General features: G+C 43.4%; 1 protein-coding gene across 1 annotated transcript; it reads right to left on the bottom strand.

Annotated features, from left to right (window-relative positions):
• Positions 1–224: 224 nt before the first annotated feature.
• On the bottom strand, positions 225–21385 carry slc35a2 (solute carrier family 35 member 2). Its single transcript, XM_080762699.1, has 7 exons — positions 20651–21385; positions 16110–16292; positions 14749–14900; positions 12585–12707; positions 8754–8987; positions 7274–7668; positions 225–383 (listed from the first exon to the last, which is right to left on the bottom strand). The coding sequence occupies exons 1-7, from the start codon at positions 20682–20684 to the stop codon at positions 359–361; spliced, it is 1146 nt and encodes a 381-aa protein (XP_080618825.1). The 5' UTR covers positions 20685–21385; the 3' UTR covers positions 225–358.
• Between the last annotated feature and the right edge of the window lie 356 nt (positions 21386–21741).

The raw sequence follows: 21741 nt of genomic DNA, 5'->3' as shown, positions 1-21741 counted from the left end.
GTGTGTGTGTGTGTGTGTGGGAGTAAGGCAGCAGATTAACCCATTCTGACCTGAGATCAGATTCTAAAAATGTCTTCTACATCCTGACACTGACAGTTTTCTGAAAAAGCTATGTTTCTATGTCAGTCGTTCTTCGGTTTTTCAAAAATAGCAGACCTACAAGCTCGTAGCGCGCCACTTGGTGGCGCGCTACGAGCTTGTAGATCTTGCTATTTTTCAATAGCTAAAGCATAACATAATGCTGCTGGGTTCCCACCCAAAATGGGTTAAATAAACATTCAAACAGTAACGTCAGACCTCAGACAGGCAGAAGTCTTCATCCTGTCCGTCTTCCTTCACAGCTGGATACGTCTTCCTCCTAGCAACCTTTCTCCTTCTCCGGACTAGAGAGAGAGAGAGACAGAGAGAGAGAGAGAGAGAGAATGAAATGGATTCACATATTTCCGTCTCTCTCTCAGAGGGCTGATATTCCGATAACACAGAAAAGTCCTCAGTGTTACTTTGTTACAAATGGATAAAACCATAAACATACATCGTCTCTGTTGGGTAGAAACCAAAACTGTTACTTTTACTTAAAATAATTAGGGTTTCTGCCCGACAGCAACGATATACAGATACTGTAGGTCTAGTTATTATGGTAATCTGACTTAAGTGCCAAACCTTAGAAGTAAACAGCTCAAACCTTAAATATATACACTACAGCGTTATTATACACAGATAGAGAACATCAAATGGTAAACATTACAATGTGTACAATATTGTTATACCCGTCTGCAGTGTGCAAACTAATATTAAAGGATAAATTTACTATTCTAATGAAAACATGAACACACATACATAATACATACTATTCATGAAATACATACATTTGTGAATGAAGGTAGCAGATCTACAAGCTCTCCACACAACTTGTAGATCTGCCTTTTTTGACGAGCATCACCATTGTAGTAAGAGTATAAATGCAGCCATACATATATATATATATATATATATATATATATATATATACATATATATACAGTATACTGTATAGGGTCCATTCATTCTTTCTATAAAGATATCCAAACATATTTACAGCAATTATTTTAAGCCTAGACTCAAGCCATCCAGGATCCTGGTGAATCGTGACCATAAAACATTTGATTCTGTGAATAATCATAATACATAAGATGATATACTATATTTAATAATTACCCTTTTTGTTTGCACAATCAAATGTTTTATGGTCATGATTCACAAATGAATGGGGTCTGGATGGATGGAACAAGACAATGGCCGCTATAACTTCTACTACGAGTCAGTTCTCTGTACTCCTCCATAACTCCATTACATTCAGCGCTGTTAGAATACATTACTCAATCAATCAAGACGACATACAGAGAAGAGTTTAGATAATTTCCTGTTTATATAAAACTTTGTATTTACAAACCGAGACATTTAAACAGATGAAAAATCAAATTAAAAAAAAAACATTCCTCCATTTAGACTCGATTTAACGCGAGAAATAAGTCTCAGGGAGAGAGAGAGAGAGAGAGAGAGGACGAGAGGAAGTGCATGAGTGATTACAAACGTCCTTTGAGATTCCAATGGGAACCAATTGGATGTTTTAATCCATGCGCTATTAGAATAAAGAATGTTATACTGGATTCTCCTATTGGATATAATCCAATAGAATGACCCAGTAGTCTCTCCATGGCACATTGTGCGCTTGCAGATCTATTTTCCCCGTCCGTGTTCCACATTCTGTACGTTTTGTTCTAGTTAACCCATTTTGGACCGAGTTAAAAACATTCACTTTGAAAGAATAATATATATTCAAAGATTTGCGCCACGATTTTTCAAAAATAGCAGAACTACAAGCTCGTAGCGCGCCACTCGGTGGCGCGCTATGAGCTTGTAGATCTGCTATTTTTCAAAAGCTAAATTATAACATGTTTAAAACAAAGGTTCTGTTCCTTCATTCCTCTTTTCTCCACCACCACCACCACATAAATCAATCCAACAGGTCACATACATTTTCATTCCATTCTTTAAATAAATTATCTTTTCACATTTTAGCTGCATAAACAACCCGTCTATCAGTTGGGTGATTGTGTTAAAAAATAAAGAAAAGGAAATGATAATACCAGCACCATGTTTATCCTCTTTCACATCAAAATTACTTAATAATTAATTATAAAACCTTCTCCCTTTGAAATTAAAATAAAATAATCATTAATTAATAAACAAACTTTTCTTTCAAGTGATATTTCAACGTCAGGCAAACATTCATTAAACACCATCCTGCCTTTAACAGATCAATGAATCAATAGACCTGAATGGACAGGCCGTGGATCCATTGGAACAATGTGGCTAAAGAGCTACATTACATTTACTGATGGACATTATTCTGATTGATAATTCATCAATTAATAACGGATATAGACTGACAAACAGCTGTGCAATGACCTCCAACATTACGTGGATGAAATGATAGGATTGATATATCGTTTCATTACAGTCTTGTTTAAATGGGACATTTCAGATTTTTAACCTAAAATCCCATTGTTCTGCAACTGTCGTTTTGCATCAGAGGGCATAGGCTATGTCGCTGTAGGCCCGACACTTTTTTTGCCATTGGGCGTGTCGTGAATTTACGCATTTCTAGAATTTATTATTAGTGTTTTTTTTTTTAACTGTACTCAGTGGTTCTCAAACCTTTTAATTTCAAGGAAACCCAGTTTTATTTTGTACACTCAAGAGTTTGAAAACAACAATAAGTACAGTTAATATAGCGTGTTTATGTTAGACTGCAATGTTGCATTTTGGTCTTAACAAACGATCATTTAGCTGGGGGCCCCCTGGAAACCCCTCAAGGAGGTTCCTGGACCCTACCTTGAGAACCATACTGATATATCTGATCTCACCCCAGAGCAGTGGGATTTTCAATAATAAACCAAATCAGCTAAAAGTTTCCCTTTAATGCCTTTGTTTTCTGTGATGCAGGTCACCACAGTGGACAATACTGATGCTGTCTGTTCCTGAACCACTAAAGAGGCATTCGACTGAAGATGTAATCTCTCAAGAGAGACGAGTCCGTTGCTCTCCCCATGTCCCCCATATATATGGGGACTAGGTTGGTCTCCCCATGTCCCCCATATATATGGGGACTAGGTTGGTCTCCCCATGTCCCCCATATATATGGGGACTAGGTTGGCGGAGGGTGTGTAGAGCCCAGGATCACATTAGATAAAAAATATATTACAAAAAAAAAAAAGAGACTCACTTATTTTCAAAAGCTTCTACCTAAAATTGCTTACTCCCATTGACAACCCAACTCTTTCTTGGGGAAGGGGAGCTGAATGCTGATGTATTAACTACACATTGACATCATTCCGAGCCTCGGACAGACTGGTTCCAGAAGCTTTACTCTAGAACCCGATGCACCTCAAGGTGTCACTGACTAACCGGACAGATATTCAGAGTATGTATTATGCTTAAAGTGTCAATACATGCTCCTTTCAACGTCGGAAAAGACTAGAGATGTACGTGTACCGACACCATATTTTCCAGTCGATACAGAGTACCAATCTGATACCCATGTAGTACGGTAATAATAACTAACAAAAAATAAATCTAGGACAGTGGTTCTCAAAGTGGGGTCCAGGGAAATAAGAGTGTACACTATCAGAGTTATGGGGGTCATTGAAATTAAAAAATGTTTGATAAGTGCAACATCAACTGAAGCATTTAAAATACAAAATAATGTATAAATGTAAATTATATATTATGTGATATCGTAATGACTCGTCAATACCGAGACCAGTATTAATTTTTAGGCTCTATCGGCAGCTTTTAGAAAAGACCCGTTTCGGACGGGCTTTCCGAACTATAGACCAGAAGTTCTGACCGACGTCAACATTTGTAGTTATTTTACCTCCCTTTCCGAGGAGGTCTGTACAACAACGGAAGCTCCAAAAACTAGTCGAAAATAAAGCCGATGTATTTCCGTTTCGCCTTGAAGTCGTGAAAATAAGTCGCGCTGAAAATCTTAATCAGTAAAGTGGTTCTGTAACCTCCAGAGCTGTGGTTCGGGGACCAAATCTGGGACAGGTAAACAACGCTGGTGGGGTCCCCACATGCTAATGGGGCTGCATCAGGCATGTTTTACACAACCTTACTGTACTTCACAACCAATATCTGTCATTCAAACAACAACAACACATTAACAAAAAATAAAAAAATAAACATTTTACATTAAGAGTTAAAGCCTTTACAACAGCTGCACTGAGCATCTTAGTCTACTGGACGCCCCATAGGTGAGGTCACGTCATGTAGAAATGTTGGTTAGTAATAAACTTTTATGATTCAAATGTCATCTATAGGCTTTGCAGATGAGATTAATCTTGGTTGCTAAAAGTTGAATGTTTGAGCAATTTGAGTAATTAGCATACTATGTGACCATATCATTAACAACAAGGCAACAATGTATGTAAATTTCATCAATCTTTAAGTAGCATGAGACGTGTCAAACTAGGGGGTTTTCATGATTCCGAATCCATTCCAAGCATTAGTTTTGCACAAAACAACAAACACTCCTTGGGGCTAAAAACAGCCATAGCCGTCATCACAGACGTGATGAGGTCATCACAGATGTGATATTATGCTAATTACTCAAATGACTCAACGTGCAAATTTTAGCAACCAAGCTGAATGTCATCCATTAGGCCTATAGATAACATTTCATTTTTACTAATCACCATTTCTGGGCTCATGACATTTCCAGTAGATTATCTGTACATTATTTATCTAGGAGAAAACTAAACTCTTTGTGGCCTTTTTCTTTTTGTACCGATGACATGAAGGCTATAGGCCTGTCACAATGATGACATCATGGCTTATGACATAATCGCTTACAATAAATCATGATGTAAAATGTTATAATATTGTTGTAACAACGAATCATCATGTAAGATGTTATAATCGTGACAGCCCTAATGAAGGCACAGACACTACCGTCAGACAACCAGAACGTGATGCATGTCTATGCAGGACCATGTGATGTGAACCATACTGTAAAACTACATTAGCCTTATTTCCATCGTTATCATTCCACCGTTTTAATAAAAACATATATTCACCACCAGAATCACTTCCAGTGTGTGTGTGTGTGTGTGTGTGGCCAGTGTTATTCACAAGTCTTATTCCTGTCAATAAACAAGCTACTTAAAAAAAATAAATTATACCGTCAATGGCCAAATAGAAATATGAGCTATAATATACCATATAGATATGAGCTATATTCCTTTGTGCGTGGTACTACAGCCACAAATATATTATTGTGTGTCATAAAATCTATCTCTCCAACCACTGCTTTCAGTCCCATCCCTACACTTGCAGATCTGTAAGTCCCATCCCTACACTTACAGATCTGTAAGTCCCATCCCTACACTTACAGATCTGTAAGTCCCATCCCTACACTTGCAGATCTGTAAGTCCCATCCCTACACTTGCAGATCTGTAAGTCCCATCCCTACACTTGCAGATCTGTAAGTCCCATCCCTACACTTACAGATCTGTAAGTCCCATCCCTACACTTGCAGATCTGTAAGTCCCATCCCTACACTTGCAGATCTGTAAGTCCAATCCCTACACTTACAGATCTGTAAGTCCCATCCCTACACTTGCAGATCTGTAAGTCCCATCCCTACACTTGCAGATCTGTAAGTCCCATCCCTACACTTGCAGATCTGTAAGTCCCATCCCTACACTTGCAGATCTGTAAGTCCCATCCCTACACTTACAGATCAGAGAAAGGACCCCCCCCCCCCACACACACACACACACACACACACACACACACACACACACACACACACACACACACACACACACACACACACACACACACACACACACACACACACACACACACACACACACACACACACACTACGGTTTGTCTGTTCTAAAGGTCACGTCTAGCGGTTACGTTTCAGAATGTGAGACTGTTACACAGTTTTTTGTTTCTGTGCAATAATTGTCACATTTTGGCATCAGAATGAACTGAATCAATCTGATCTACCACACCTCCACACACCACCGCCTGATTTAAAAAGAAAAAGAGAAAGAAACTGTTCAGAAAAACTCTGACGATAATAATAATAAATATTACAGTTGTAATAATAAATCAGCCGTGTTCGATCATAAGGCTTAGAAAACATAAGGAATAAATACTTTTAAGGCAAGAGAGAGGCCATAATGAGACATTAACCCATTCTGAACGGGAACCCATTTTGGTGTTAGCATCATGTTATGCTTTAGCTATTGAAAAATAGCAGATCTACAAGCTCATCGTAGGTCTGCTATTTTTGAAAAATCGAAGAACGACTGACATTTGTAGAATCTGATCTCAGGTCAGAATGGGTTAATCAGACCAGTGTGTGTCCCCAGTGGAAACCTCGTATGAATCTGATCTCAGGTCAGAATGGGTTAAACTAAAGCGTGGACATGTCCTCCACACAGAGGGACAGAGAGCGTTCTCTTGTGCTTTCAGAAGAGTTATTCGAGCTACGCCCTGAATCTGATTCATAACCGGAACTAGCCGAGGTACACGCTTTTGTAGATCGGCTATTTCCGGTGCAAGACACGATGCCAACGGAGCATTAAATCAGGCTTTTGGTTCCACAGAAGATGAAGTGTGTCTTTGGCCGTCCAGTAGAATGCAGAGAGAAAAGAGAGAATAATGAAGAGTTGTTATGTATAGTTCAGAGAGAGAGAGTGAAGAAGGAGAAAGAAAAGTTCAATGTCTTTAGTAGCAAATCCTCCTTCTCTCCTCTCCTCTCCTCTCGTCTCGTCCGGTCTTCTTCTGTCTGTCCTCCTACCAAATAATCTGCTCATCAAGATCTCCTCCGATCAGAACAGCGTGTGGTTTAATTACTTACAACGGAGAGAGGAGAAGAAGAGAGAATTGAGGATTCTCAATATGTTGTTATAAAACATCCAACTAACTGCCTCAGAAAGAAAGAGATTAGGTAGAAACAGAGAGAGGGGTAGATAGAGAATAGAGGGATAGATAAATAGACAGACAGAGGGATAGATAAATAGAATAGATAGAGGGATAGATAAATAGACAGACAGAAGGGAGAGAGGGGAATAAATAAAGAGAGACGTTAGTTTCTTTGTTGGACTGAGAGCCTAGCTGGTCTGACAAGGAGGGAGCGGATCGTCAATGACACAAAACAAAAGCCATGAGAAATGTTTTAGTGTTTTGTCTCATTTGATCAGGACTGACTTGGGGAGGAAAGAGTCCATGTCTGAGGCGCCATCTGTCCTGTTTCCTCCTCCTCCCATCGCCTCCGACGAGGAGCCCAGCAGCGACGAAGAAGACGAAGAAGACTGCGACGAAGAGGAGGACGGCGGCTGCGTGGCGGCTCTGGGCAGACTGTACATGTACACGGCTCCGATGACCATGGCGGCGCCCGCCGCGAACACGGGGTCCACGTGGAAGGCGAACAGGTAGACCGACATCACCGTGGACACCACGATGCTGAAGGACGTGGCGAAGCCCTTGAGGATGTTATCGGCGTACTTCACCACCACGGCCACCAGGAGGCCCCCGAACGCCTGGTTGAGGATCACCGTCCACACCATGGGGGTGTAGCCGAAGAAGAAGCCCTGCACGGCCACCTGGAAGGGGTTAATTAGAAGCAATTAACCAATCACAAGTCTGGCATGGTGACGACACCTGTACGGATATAGAGCGTCGCAGTTCCGCCCCCTTTCATGGCGACGCCAGGCCCAGGAAATTAATCCCCATGCATTTTTCCCATTGACATTTCAAACCGTATTTATTTAAAGACCTTTTAAGCGTCGTACGAAGCCAACTCTTGTCGTGACAAATCATGACAACACACACGATATTTTCGACTAAACAAAAAATTAGAAAGAAGAAAAACAACAACAAAAAGTGTTGTAACCTGCCGTTTTTTTCTACTTTCTAATTATTTGTTTGGCCCGATTTTTTTTGTTTGTTGTCATGATTTGTCACGACAAGAGTTGGCTTTGTCCGCGGCATAAACGTCTTTAAATAAATACTTTCTGAAAAGTCTACGAGGAAAATGAACGGGGATTTATTTTCCGGGTCTCTCGAGGGGGGGCGGGACTGCGACGCTCTTTTATACAGAACTCGTACTCAAATAATTGATACTGATCGATATTTATTTATACTAATTTATATTGATACTCAGATTGAGTCCCTCCCCCACAAACCGTAGGCGAGTCTCATTACTCCTGAAGAACCAGGACTGTGACAGCCAGAGAATACAGAATATACAGAAGGGTACAGAATATGATTATTGCATTTGCGTACAATCTTTACAGGTCCGTTTTATCAAGTATAGAGGGTTTAACTCGTACTGAATTTGCAACTCAAACAAACGCTAATTTGTCCTAGTGTACGACTATGACAAGTTCAATTTCACGATAAATTTTAAATCTCTGCGATACCATAATTGTGAGCATTTCTCCCCCCCCCCCTTTTGGTGTTAGCATCACGTTATGCTTTAGCTATTGAAAAATAGCAGATCTACAAGCTCTTAGCGCGCCACTCGGTTGCGCGCTATGAGCTTGTAGATCTGCTATTTTAGAAAAATCGAAGAACGACTGACAGAAACATAGCTTTGTTCAGAAAACATTTTCAAACAGACATTTTTTTTTAATCTGAACCTCAGTTCAAAATGGGCCAGATGATATGATGACAGTAATAACGGTACCTGCGGCCCGTCGTTCCACCACATCCCCAGCAGGCCCAGCGACGTTCCGAACAGGCCCAGCTGGACGTTGCGGACCCACACGGAGGCGGAGCTTCCCTTCAGGATCTTCTCGAAGTAGACGCCGGCGAAGCCCGACGACAGGCAGCTGATGACCACGGCGACCAGCCCCACGGAGTAGTTCTGATCCGTGGAGTCAGAGGAGGAGGAGGACTCCTTCTGGCCCTCCTGTTGCACCTGGAGAACAACAGAACTATATTAGTTCTGATCTGTGGAGGAGGAGAGAGACTCCTTCTGGCCCTCCTGTTGGACCTGGAGAACAACAGAACTATATTAGTTCTGATCCACTGTGGAGGAGGAGAGAGACTCCTTCTGGCCCTCCTGTTGCACCTGGAGAACAACAGAACTATATTAGTTCTGATCCACTGTGGAGGAGGAGAGAGACTCCTTCTGGCCCTCCTGTTGCACCTGGAGAACAACAGAACTATATTAGTTCTGATCCACTGTGGAGGAGGAGAGAGACTCCTTCTGGCCCTCCTGTTGGACCTGGAGAACAACAGAACTATATTAGTTCTGATCCACTGTGGAGGAGGAGGAGGACTCCTTCTGGCCCTCCTGTTGGACCTGGAGAACAACAGAACTATATTAGTTCTGATCTGTGGAGGAGGAGGAGGACTCCTTCTGGCCCTCCTGTTGGACCTGGAGAACAACAGAACTATATTAGTTCTGATCTGTGGAGGAGGAGAGAGACTCCTTCTGGCCCTCCTGTTGGACCTGGAGAACAACAGAACTATATTAGTTCTGATCTGTGGAGGAGGAGAGAGACTCCTTCTGGCCCTCCTGTTGCACCTGGAGAACAACAGAACTATATTAGTTCTGATCTGTGGAGGAGGAGAGAGACTCCTTCTGGCCCTCCTGTTGGACCTGGAGAACAACAGAACTATATTAGTTCTGATCTGTGGAGGAGGAGAGAGACTCCTTCTGGCCCTCCTGTTGGACCTGGAGAACAACAGAACTATATTAGTTCTGATCTGTGGAGGAGGAGAGAGACTCCTTCTGGCCCTCCTGTTGGACCTGGAGAACAACAGAACTATATTAGTTCTGATCCGTGGAGTCAGAGGAGAAGGACTCCTTCTGGCCCTCCTGTTGGACCTGGAGAACAACAGAACTATATTAGTTCTGATCTGAGGAGGAGGAGAGAGACTCCTTCTGGCCCTCCTGTTGGACCTGGAGAACAACAGAACTATATTAGTTCTGATCTGTGGAGGAGGAGAGAGACTCCTTCTGGCCCTCCTGTTGCACCTGGAGAACAACAGAACTATATTAGTTCTGATCCACTGTGGAGGAGGAGAGAGACTCCTTCTGGCCCTCCTGTTGGACCTGGAGAACAACAGAACTATATTAGTTCTGATCCACTGTGGAGGAGGAGAGAGACTCCTTCTGGCCCTCCTGTTGGACCTGGAGAACAACAGAACTATATTAGTTCTGATCTGTGGAGTCAGAGGAGGACTCCTTCTGGCCCTCCTGTTGCACCTGGAGAACAACAGAACTATATTAGTTCTGATCCGTGGAGGAGGAGAGAGACTCCTTCTGGCCCTCCTGTTGGACCTGGAGAACAACAGAACTATATTAGTTCTGATCTGTGGAGGAGGAGAGAGACTCCTTCTGGCCCTCCTGTTGGACCTGGAGAACAACAGAACTATATTAGTTCTGATCTGTGGAGGAGGAGAGAGACTCCTTCTGGCCCTCCTGTTGCACCTGGAGAACAACAGAACTATATTAGTTCTGATCCGTGGAGTCAGAGGAGGGTAGAGACTCCTTCTGGCCCTCCTGTTGGACCTGGAGAACAACAGAACTATATTAGTTCTGATCTGTGGAGGAGGAGGACTCCTTCTGGCCCTCCTGTTGCACCTGGAGAACAACAGAACTATATTAGTTCTGATCTGTGGAGGAGAGAGACTCCTTCTGGCCCTCCTGTTGCACCTGGAGAACAACAGAACTATATTAGTTCTGATCTGTGGAGGAGGAGAGAGACTCCTTCTGGCCCTCCTGTTGCACCTGGAGAACATCAGAACTATATTAGTTCTGATCTGTGGAGGAGGAGAGAGACTCCTTCTGGCCCTCCTGTTGGACCTGGAGAACAACAGAACTATATTAGTTCTGATCCCTGGAGTCAGAGGAGGAGGACTCCTTCTGGCCCTCCTGTTGGACCTGGAGAACAACAGAACTATATTAGTTCTGATCTGTGGAGGAGGAGAGAGACTCCTTCTGGCCCTCCTGTTGCACCTGGAGAACAACAGAACTATATTAGTTCTGATCCGTGGAGGAGGAGAGAGACTCCTTCTGGCCCTCCTGTTGCACCTGGAGAACAACAGAACTATATTAGTTCTGATCTGTGGAGGAGGAGAGAGACTCCTTCTGGCCCTCCTGTTGGACCTGGAGAACAACAGAACTATATTAGTTCTGATCTGTGGAGGAGGAGAGAGACTCCTTCTGGCCCTCCTGTTGCACCTGGAGAACAACAGAACTATATTAGTTCTGATCTGTGGAGGAGGAGAAGGACTCCTTCTGGCCCTCCTGTTGCACCTGGAGAACAACAGAACTATATTAGTTCTGATCTGTGGTGGAGAGAGACTCCTTCTGGCCCTCCTGTTGGACCTGGAGAACAACAGAACTATATTAGTTCTGATCTGTGGTGGAGAGAGACTCCTTCTGGCCCTCCTGTTGGACCTGGAGAACAACAGAACTATATTAGTTCTGATCTGTGGAGTCAGAGGAGGAGGACTCCTTCTGGCCCTCCTGTTGGACCTGGAGAACAACAGAACTATATTAGTTCTGATCTGTGGAGGAGGAGAGAGACTCCTTCTGGCCCTCCTGTTGCACCTGGAGAACAACAGAACTATATTAGTTCTGATCTGTGGAGGAGGAGAGAGACTCCTTCTGGCCCTCCTGTTGGACCTGGAGAACAACAGAACTATATTAGTTCTGATCTGTGGAGGAGGAGAGAGACTCCTTCTGGCCCTCCTGTTGCACCTGGAGAACAACAGAACTATATTAGTTCTGATCTGTGGAGGAGGAGAGAGACTCCTTCTGGCCCTCCTGTTGGACCTGGAGAACAACAGAACTATATTAGTTCTGATCCGTGGAGGAGGAGGACTCCTTCTGGCCCTCCTGTTGGACCTGGAGAACAACAGAACTATATTAGTTCTGATCCACTGTGGAGGAGGAGAGAGACTCCTTCTGGCCCTCCTGTTGGACCTGGAGAACAACAGAACTATATTAGTTCTGATCCGTGGAGGAGGAGAGAGACTCCTTCTGGCCCTCCTGTTGCACCTGGAGAACAACAGAACTATATTAGTTCTGATCCGTGGAGTCAGAGGAGGAGAGAGACTCCTTCTGGCCCTCCTGTTGCACCTGGAGAACAACAGAACTATATTAGTTCTGATCCGTGGAGGAGGAGAGAGACTCCTTCTGGCCCTCCTGTTGCACCTGGAGAACAACAGAACTATATTAGTTCTGATATGTGGAGGAGGAGAGAGACTCCTTCTGGCCCTCCTGTTGGACCTGGAGAACAACAGAACTATATTAGTTCTGATCTGTGGAGGAGGAGATTAGACCAGAAATAACGGCCTAACGCACCATGTAGTAACAGTAATAAACCGTTAATAAAATAATGCCATACAGTAGGAGTTGCGTCCCAACACTGATTACAATACAATCATGTGATTTTGAAATGGACCAGTCTGCAGTGCATATAGATGTACTTTAACGTTTCTGTTGTCAAGTATATTCTAACACCAATACGTTTAATAACAGCCATTACTCATAACTAACCTGTACAACAGCCACCCCTGCAAAAAGCAGCAGCAGAGACACCCACTGCACTTTGGACAGAGACTTCCTCAGCATCAGTACACTGAACAATGCTGTGGTCAGGATCTTCAGCTGGTACGTCACCTGGAGACCGGACACACTTATAGTCAATACACCCCCCCCAAACACAATGAACAATCCTGGTACAGTAGGTCACGTAGAGATAAGACACACTTATGGTCAATACACCCCCCAAACACAATGAATGCTTTGGACAGGATTCAGCTGATAGGTATACCGACCGATACCAGAATTTTACGCAGTATAGTTCTCCAGTACAACGGTGTATGACCGAGAGAGCGCTATAGTTCTCCAGTACAACGGTGTATGACCGAGAGAGCGCTATAGTTCTCCAGTACAACGGTGTATGACCGAGAGAGCGCTATAGTTCTCCAGTACAACGGTGTATGACCGAGAGAGAGCTATAGTTCTCCAGTACAACGGTGTATGACAGAGAGAGCGCTATAGTTCTCCAGTACAACGGTGTATGACAGAGAGAGCGCTATAGTTCTCCAGTACAACGGTGTATGACAGAGAGAGCGCTATAGTTCTCCAGTACAACAGTGTATGACCGAAAGAGAGCGATAGTTTTCCAGGACAGGATAAAGTTGTGTGCTTTGCAGAATGAGTTTGTTTAATGAGTTCTTTATCAACACTGACCAGGACGTCCACACACACACATCTTAAAACCGCAGGGTGCCCAGGATGTGTGGGCACATTTTAAGGTCATTTTTATCGATATATAAAACAGGATTGCTAACATTGATTTTTTTTGGAAAGGGACATTGCTAGGCAGAGCCTTGCTCAGCCCCTCCCGACCCGTTTGGGTGCGCTCGCACCCATCACTTCCTTGTTTACGACCTGTTTGGGTGCGCTCACACGCATCACTTCCTTGTTTACGTTTGGGTGTGCTCTCACCCATCACTTCCTTGTTTACGTTTGGGTGTGCTCTCACCCATCACTTCCTTGTTTACGTTTGGGTGTGCTCTCACCCATCACTTCCTTGTTTACGTTTGGGTGCGCTCTCACCCATCACTTCCTTGTTTACGTTTGGGTGCGCTCTCACCCATCACTTCCTTGTTTACGTTTGGGTGCGCTCTCACCCATCACTTCCTTGTTTACGACCCGTTTGGGTGCTCTCTCACCCATCACTTCCTTGTTTACGGCCCTATTTTCTCTGAATCTACGCAGCAGTCGTTGCAGCAGCAGTTGATCATAATGTGGACTGGTCCAATTTCTGAATTCAAGTTACAATTTAGGCATTTAGCAGATGCTCTTAATCCAGTGTGATTTACAGTAAGCAAGAACAAAATCTGGTAATACATCAAATACATTTTAAAAAATGGTCTTCAAGAATCATACCTAAGCTAAGAACCTAACTGGAATATCTGTAATATCTATATAATGAAATCATGAAACTATACTAGTATACACTATAGAGTGCTATGTCTACATGAATCTAATTTACATAAGTTGAGCCTTTGCATATACTGTACGCCTGTAAGGTCGTCAAGGCAAGTGCTACGGGCTAAGATGGAGTCTGAGGTGAGATTTCAGACTACGGCGGAAGATTGGGTGTGTGTGTGTTACCTGGAAGGTAGCAACAGGCAGGTTGGAGATGGCTACATACTGTGTGTGTGTGTGTGTGTGATAGTTACCTGGAAGGTAGCAGCAGGCAGGTTGGAGATGGCTACATACTGCAGGGTGTGTGTGTGTGTGTGTGTGTGTGTGTGTTAGTTACCTGGAAGGTAGCAGCAGGCAGGTTGGAGATGGCTACATACTGCAGGTTGTGTGTGTGTGTGTGTGTGTGTGTGTGTGTTACCTGGAAGGTAGCAGCAGGCAGGTTGGAGATGGCTACATACTGCAGGGTGCGTGTGTGTGTGTGTGTGTGTGTGTGTGTGTGTGTGTGTGTGTGTGTGTGTTACCTGGAAGGTAGCAGCGGGCAGGTTGGAGATGGCTACATACTGCAGGGTGTGTGTGTGTGTGTGTGTGTGTGTGTGTGTGTGTGTGTGTGTGTGTGTTACCTGGAAGGTAGCAGCGGGCAGGTTGGAGATGGCTACATACTGCAGGGTGTGTGTGTGTGTGTGTGTGTGTGTGTGTGTGTGTGTGTGTGTGTGTGTGTTACCTGGAAGGTAGCAGCGGGCAGGTTGGAGATGGCTACATACTGCAGGTTGTTCTGTAGCGTGTAGATGAGGGAGGGGACGGCCATCTTCAGTGTGTCTTTGTACTGGACAAATATACTGTCACACAGGAACAGCACCGTCTGCTTCAGATTACCTGCACACAAAATCACAAAGTTACATTTGAATATGCAGATAGATATGTTTCTGCCCGACAGCAACGATATGCTTACACTTGCACCACAATACTTAATACTGGAGTGGAAATATATTCTATCCATTACTTTTTCGATTAATTGAATAGCCGAGAAGCGTTTCTTTTTGTATGAACTTTTTTTTCCCCTTTACAGTATATCAACAAACCAAAATATATACAGCTCCATCTCAATGAATTGGAATATTGCGTAAAAGTTCATTTTCTTCCGTAACATAATTAAAAAAGTGAAACTTTCACCCAATATTCTAATTCATTGAGATGGAGCTGTATGATATAAGACAAAATCTTTAAGTCTGATCAACCACTTAAGGCCTCTTTTATTCACCGTCGTATAACGGTGTCACTCAAAAATAGTCAAAATGACCGATCTACGTTCTGCAGCGCGTTGTGAGCTTGTAGATCAGCTATTTTTGGCTAAAAGAATATGGATGCTGCGGTTCTTCTAGTGGCTAATATCGTATACGAAAACTGTACATATTAGATAAATATAATAAAGATAGATTTAGATCTTTTTCTGGGCATCCCTAATTTTTCATGGACATTTAACACATTTTGGACTGAGGTCGATAAAAAAAAAAAAGTCTTCTAAATCCTAACATTTTTCTGAAAAACACAACCCTTTTTCATGTCAAGGACCCCCAGAATTATCTCTATTGGGCCACACGGACCCCCATCTCAAAATATGTAGTTCCAGGGACACCCCCCAGAAACAAATATTTTCGTTAAAAATGTTCGCTCTGGCCCAGGCAGTGGCGTAACCGTCTGGGCACCCGACTGGTAATCCAGTCGCAGTGTGCCGCGGGTTCGACTCCCGAGCCCGACACGGCCTTTACTGCATGTCTTCCCCCCCCCCCCCCCCCCCCCCCATTTCTCTCTCCCGTTTCCTGTCAGCCTACCGTCTGTCCCTTCAAAAAACCAATAAAAGGCATAAGCCGCAAAAAACATATCTTTATCTGAAATATATATATTCAATGATTTGCGCCACATTTGAACAATTCTTTTCAAAAATAGCTGACCTACAAGCTCGTAGCGCGCCACTCGGTGGCGCGCTACGAGCTTGTAGATCTGCTATTTTTCAATAGCTAGATTATAACAATGTTTAAAACACCAAAATGGGTTAATTGATTTCCACACAGATACAGTACGTACATCTCTTCTGCAGGACGATGATGAGCAGGCAGGTCAGCAGCTTGAGGATCTCCGCCATGACCACGGCCGAGGTGGTGTAGAAGCGGTCCCCGGGCAACGTGCGGACGTATCGGATGCTGAGGATGAGCGACGCATTCTGGACCACCAGCACCGCCAGGCTGATGTACTTCAACTTGCTGTTGGCTGCACCAAACCAGAGGTAAAAAAAAAGCACAGGAAATGTCACACAACGCGCTGAGTTACAACGCCTCCCTGGCACTAGTTTGGCTATTTTCACAATATTTATTCGTGTAACTGTGGTGTTTATCGATTATACTAAATTAACCCATTTAGGCCTGACGTTGAAATTAAAAAAAATAATATCTTCTGAATCCCCCCCCCCCCCATCTGAAAATATGTTATTCCAGGAACCCCCTCAGAAGCAAAGATTTGAGTTAAAAACGTTCACTCTGAAAGAATATATATATTCAAAGATTTGCGCCACATTTTCACAGCAGACCTACAAGTTCATAGCGCGGCACCGTGAGCTTGTAGATCTGCTATTTTCCAATAGCTAAAGAATAACAGAATGCTTAAAACACCAAAAGGGGTTCCCACCCAAAAATGGGTTACGGCTCTGTTCCATTTAGTGTACAGTGGTTCTCAAACTTGTTTATTTCAAGGAGTAACTCTCAGACCAGACCCACTGAGTGTTAACAGTGAGCCAACGTGCACAACAGCAGCACCCTGACTCCGTTTGATCGGTAAACACCTGTGAAGGAAGTCGGAGAGGCCCCGGAAGTAGGAATAGTTATTTCCAAAATGGCGTACGACCGTGCATAGAAGCCTATTGACATTGACAAAAGCAGTGTGTGTGACATCATGGAACATCTGGCCGACGCCTTCAACAAGTACAGAGAGAGACAACTACAAGAAGCAATAAATTAAATACATATTAATTTACAACCATAAAGAATAAACTAACGTCATCGTCGTCGAAGCATTCAGTCCAACAATGGATTATTTCCACCAGACCATTAACTTACACAGACGTGTGGCTCCTATAATTACAACACTGAACAAACAGGTTGTTAGAACAGGTAGGGTGTGTGACTGTGTGTCTAAATTACACTACACAAAAGATTGTAGTTAAGTGCTCTTGCTTTGTGTGTGCGTGCGTACGTGCATGCGTGAGTGAGTGCTTGCGAGAGAGACACACACACACACACCACACACACACACACCACACACAGTCACACACAGTCACACACACGTATCCTGGTCAGTGGTCACACTCACGACACGGACACGTCAATCTTACCCTCCACGTTGGCAACATTTTCAACCTGGTCTCAGAACAGTACAAACAGTTACAGTACTAAACTGTAACTACAGCAGTAACTACAGCAGTGATTTCTTTATAGGTTTCAAGGACCCACAGGAAGACAACTAGATACTGAATTGAATAACTTAATAATTATTAAAACATAAAAAATAGCAACGTGAATAAACATTATTTAAAAAAAAAAGAGCTCTCAATGTGTTTGTTTTGGTAGCCCAAATGCATTCGGGACGATCAAAACAAACAGTGAAAACAGTCTTATTTTAGGACAATGTCTTTCTGCAGGTTAACACCACCACCACACTGCTTCAGTGGCTGATGAACTGCTGCTATGGAGGGAAAAACTATGTTTATATTGTTTTACATACTATGCCTTTAAAAACCCATTTAGGCCTGACGGCGAAAAGTCTTCTGAAAGAATATATATATATATATTGAAAGATTTCTGCCGCATTGTCAGGATTTTTCAAAAATAGCAGACATACAAGCTTGTAGCGCGCCACCGTTGTAGATCTGCTATTTTTCAATAGCTAATAGCTGGAATTTGGTTTTAGGAAAGGTATTTTTGCTTTGGCAGACTTTTTATGTAGGGCGTGGAAAATAAGGCAGAATGTTTTGTTAGTGTAAAAGAAAGAGAAAAAAACAAAGGGAATAACAACAAAACAAACCTGTTTCTTGTACACAATGCAATATTGAAGCAATGATATGGTGTGTCCTGTAAGTCCATGTGGGCTGGGCGCCTTTGGTGCATGACACAAAAATAATCTGTCTATCTAGCTAAAGTATAACATAATGCTTAGTTAAAACAAGGGGTTCCCGTCTAGAATGGGTTAAACACTCAAGACACTGGTGGACAAACAGCAGTGCAACAAACACCAACACTTTGATAGGGTTTTCATCTCTGGGGGAGTGGGGGACCCAGGGGGGCAGTCAGACAGATATTTTGTGAAGCCACGAGAGATCCATAGAGATCCATGTATTTGGGCCAAACTTCACCTAGACTGTATTACCTTAATAAACATGGTCAGGTCATGAATACTTTCTGCTTCCAGTCACTAGTTCAAAGTCTCATTTCTAATGTCATAATATTCTTTTTGGAAAACTATGGTCCCATTTATTTAAAAAATAAAGTCGCGTATGTTCTGAGGGGCGTTACAGTCTATGAACGGATCCCCCACCCACTCGAGTCAAAATAAAAACCAACAAAGAAGAAGCCAATGGCTCAGCTGGGCCCAAACGGATCTAGAAAGATGGCGACTTACAGTGCAGGGATTTCAGGCTTCATTTTACGTTCATGTTAGACCCGGGGAACGCTTTGTCCATATTTTTTACAGTCTATGGGGGGACCCCATCATCATCATCATCATCATTTTTCGACCGCGGTCGAGATCATGGATTTCACAATGCCATGCCAGACCTTCCGGTCCTTCATTGCCCAAGCCCAGTTCCTGCTTACTGATGCCTGTGTCCCTATAGCGATGACATCAGGGAACGACAGTTTTCTACCTCTGGTCTGCTTTGAGGCAGGACTCCAGAGATATATAAACCTCATTGTCAGCTCTGAAGCAGTGGCCGGCAAACTGTGTTCTTTTGGATCAGACTAATGAGAAACACGGGGAAGGTTGCCGTATATTAGATTAGTCGATGGGTGGCTCTTCATTTCATTTGCGCTCTCATTAGAGCGGTGTAAGTGTCATCCAACCGTTTCTCTACTTTCTTTGAAAGTGTCCATGTCTCGGAGCCATAGAGTAGAATCGGCTCGACGATCGTCCTAAATACTGGGGACCCCAACCTTCACTGGAAAATCAGTGTTAATTTAACTGAGAATACAAAGTGGAAACTGGTCCACGTAGGGACGCGCAGCTAGCCACTCTCGGTGCGGGAGGCGGGTACAATGGGGAAGTCAATAAGGAAGAGAGGAGCCAAACCAAAACGGTCAAACAATAAAAAATACTTAACGGCATCTGCGCCAAATGAAATTTCTCCCACGTTTCCGTTGTCTCCTATCAGGGCCGGATCTACCATATGGGCACTTTTGGGCACGTGCCCAGGGGCCCTTGGGCACCAGGGGCCCCTAAAAAAAAGAAAAGAAGCTCCACAGAAAATGTCCCTGCTAATCCGAATGAAATAAATGGTGTCTAAAAAGTTTAGCGTTTTATTGTTGGTGAGAAGGGCAGCTGAAAAGTGCAATTGTGTGTAAAGCAGCAACAATGCGCTAGATTAGCTGTCACTCTGGGGGGGGTAGGGGGCATAAAACCGCCCCAAAACAGCAAAACATGTTGCACGCGATACGCGTGCGCTCAGATTTTTACGTGTGCATGTGAAGGGGGGTGCATGAGCTTCAGTGCCCAGGGGCCCTCAGAGGTGTTAATCCGGCCCTGTCTCCTATGCATCTTTTGAAACATCTCACCACCAGGCCGTGACGGAGGGTATGTACATCTGCCTACCATAGCGCTTGGAATAAACGCACAGGGTCCCTACGTAAAACCAGATGAAAGTTCAGAAAAGCTTTACGGAGGCTACACCATCAGTTGACTTTAACCACATCAGCTATTTGAAATGGCCCCATCTACAAGCTCACAATGCATTGACAGACACGTCAGATCTATTTTAAAACATGTTAACAGGTCTTTTATGGGGGTCCCGGGTCCCTGCCATGGCACATAACATTTTCAGGTGGGGGTCTGTGTGGCCAAGAAAGATGTTCCAGAACTGCCACTGGTGTGTGACTTAAGGTCCACCACCATTGCAGACTAGTTGCAGCAATAGTGAAATTCTGATCAAAATAGACATGCCTGTACGTTCTCTACTTGTAAATGTAATAATGGTGAAGATGAATTATCAACCATAAAGATGGGGACCACCTGGAACCCCTCAATGACCCCACGTTGAACCCCTGCTACACAAACACTAGTAGGATAGAGCTATAGACAAGCACTCCACACACAGTACCGCAAACTACTAGTGACATCACACAGTAAAACACATAATACACCACAAGGTTAATACTAAGCATTGACAATACAATGACAAGTAGACAGTTACTTGCATTTAGCATTTAGCTCAAAACAAAAACTGTTTAAACTTGTCCAGTTGCTCAAATTCAGCTCCTGAACAAACATTCTGAATGTTTTTGCTCCTCTGGTGTAATCCGGTAGTAAAACACACGCACAGAAAACAACCATTATTCATAGTAATATGATTTTTGATGTGTCCTTACCTTCTTGTTTGCGTTCGCCGGCCTGGCTCGCCATGTTGGCAACAACGACCAGCTGTTACACGGAGACTGGTGACCCAAACAATTAGGTTACTTCCGCCAGAGGTCGCTGTTCTGCCCGTAGAGATCCCCGTCAGCTACTAAAAGTCCAAATGGTTCTTTTGACAAGAAAATGTGCCTTTTCCCTCAGCATTAGGGCCGATTCATACTCCGAGTCCTATTTTACCAGTCAGGTTTAGTCAGGCTAAAATTGCAAAACGCTTCGGTTTATCTGATCTAAAATACTTTTATCTTATCTTTATTTACCAGTTAATCCCATCAACAGATCAAAGTTCTCTTTTCAAATCATCCTGATGGGAGTCTCGTCGTCTCGTCATCTCAGACTCTTGTTGTTTTCCACAAATAAAAAAAAGTATTTATCATAGGATTAAATAAATAAAATAAGACGTTTTACAAGGAAAAAAAGGCAACATAGGGAGTAAACATCCGAACGGGTCACCGATTTGGGCGCAACACCCTAGTGGTTTTTCTACTGCTGCTGCTGTACTGACGTCCTCCGGGCTCCGGGTCGTTTGTTTCCTTAGGAACAAGAATCTCCCTCATGAAGTCATGTTGCGGAGCTCAGTCCAACAGTCCAACAGAACCTGCAATGTCCTACCCGTCCTACCATAACCAAAACATTGACAAACAACAGAACAGAAGCTGGTGTTCAGCACAAACACTTCCTTGTTGGTTTTGGTGCCGAGTCCTCCTCACTACCAGGTAGCTACAATCAGATTGGCTGTTGTGGCCAAAGTAAGAGTGATGATCAGTGATCCTATTGGTCGTTGACGTTCGGAGGAGGGGGCGTCGTAGGCCCCCCACTCATTAGCCCCTCGTTGTAACTTGTATGCGTGGCAACAACAAGTAACTTGATTGAATATATTTTAATTTATTATAAGTACATTACAAATGCACCACATCCCTGTACGTCTGTCTGTGTGTACGTAAAAACACCAACAGAGTACAGTGAAACACTTATTCCAAAAAGGATAGCTTGTTCCAAGAAGTGCTTGTGGTCTTAATTGTTTCCATTTAGGGCCGGCCCTATAATG

Source organism: Protomyctophum bolini (assembly GCF_963924005.1).
Source record: "Protomyctophum bolini genome assembly, chromosome: 5".
In the NCBI taxonomy this organism is placed as follows: Eukaryota; Metazoa; Chordata; class Actinopteri; order Myctophiformes; family Myctophidae; genus Protomyctophum; species Protomyctophum bolini.
Note: the sequence above shows the minus strand (reverse complement) of the source record. Positions and strands in the feature narration are given on the sequence as shown.

Excerpts from the sequence above, each read along its gene's own strand:
- slc35a2 (XM_080762699.1), bottom strand. The coding sequence starts at position 20,684 with ATGGCGAGCCAGGCCGGCGAACGCAAACAAGAAG. Across the intron at positions 8,988-12,584 it reads CAGGGGTGGCTGTTGTACAG|GTGCAACAGGAGGGCCAGAA; the intron begins GTTAGTTATGAG and ends GTTGTTCTCCAG. Across the intron at positions 384-7,273 it reads ATGGACTCTTTCCTCCCCAA|TCCGGAGAAGGAGAAAGGTT; the intron begins GTCAGTCCTGAT and ends CTCTCTCTCTAG.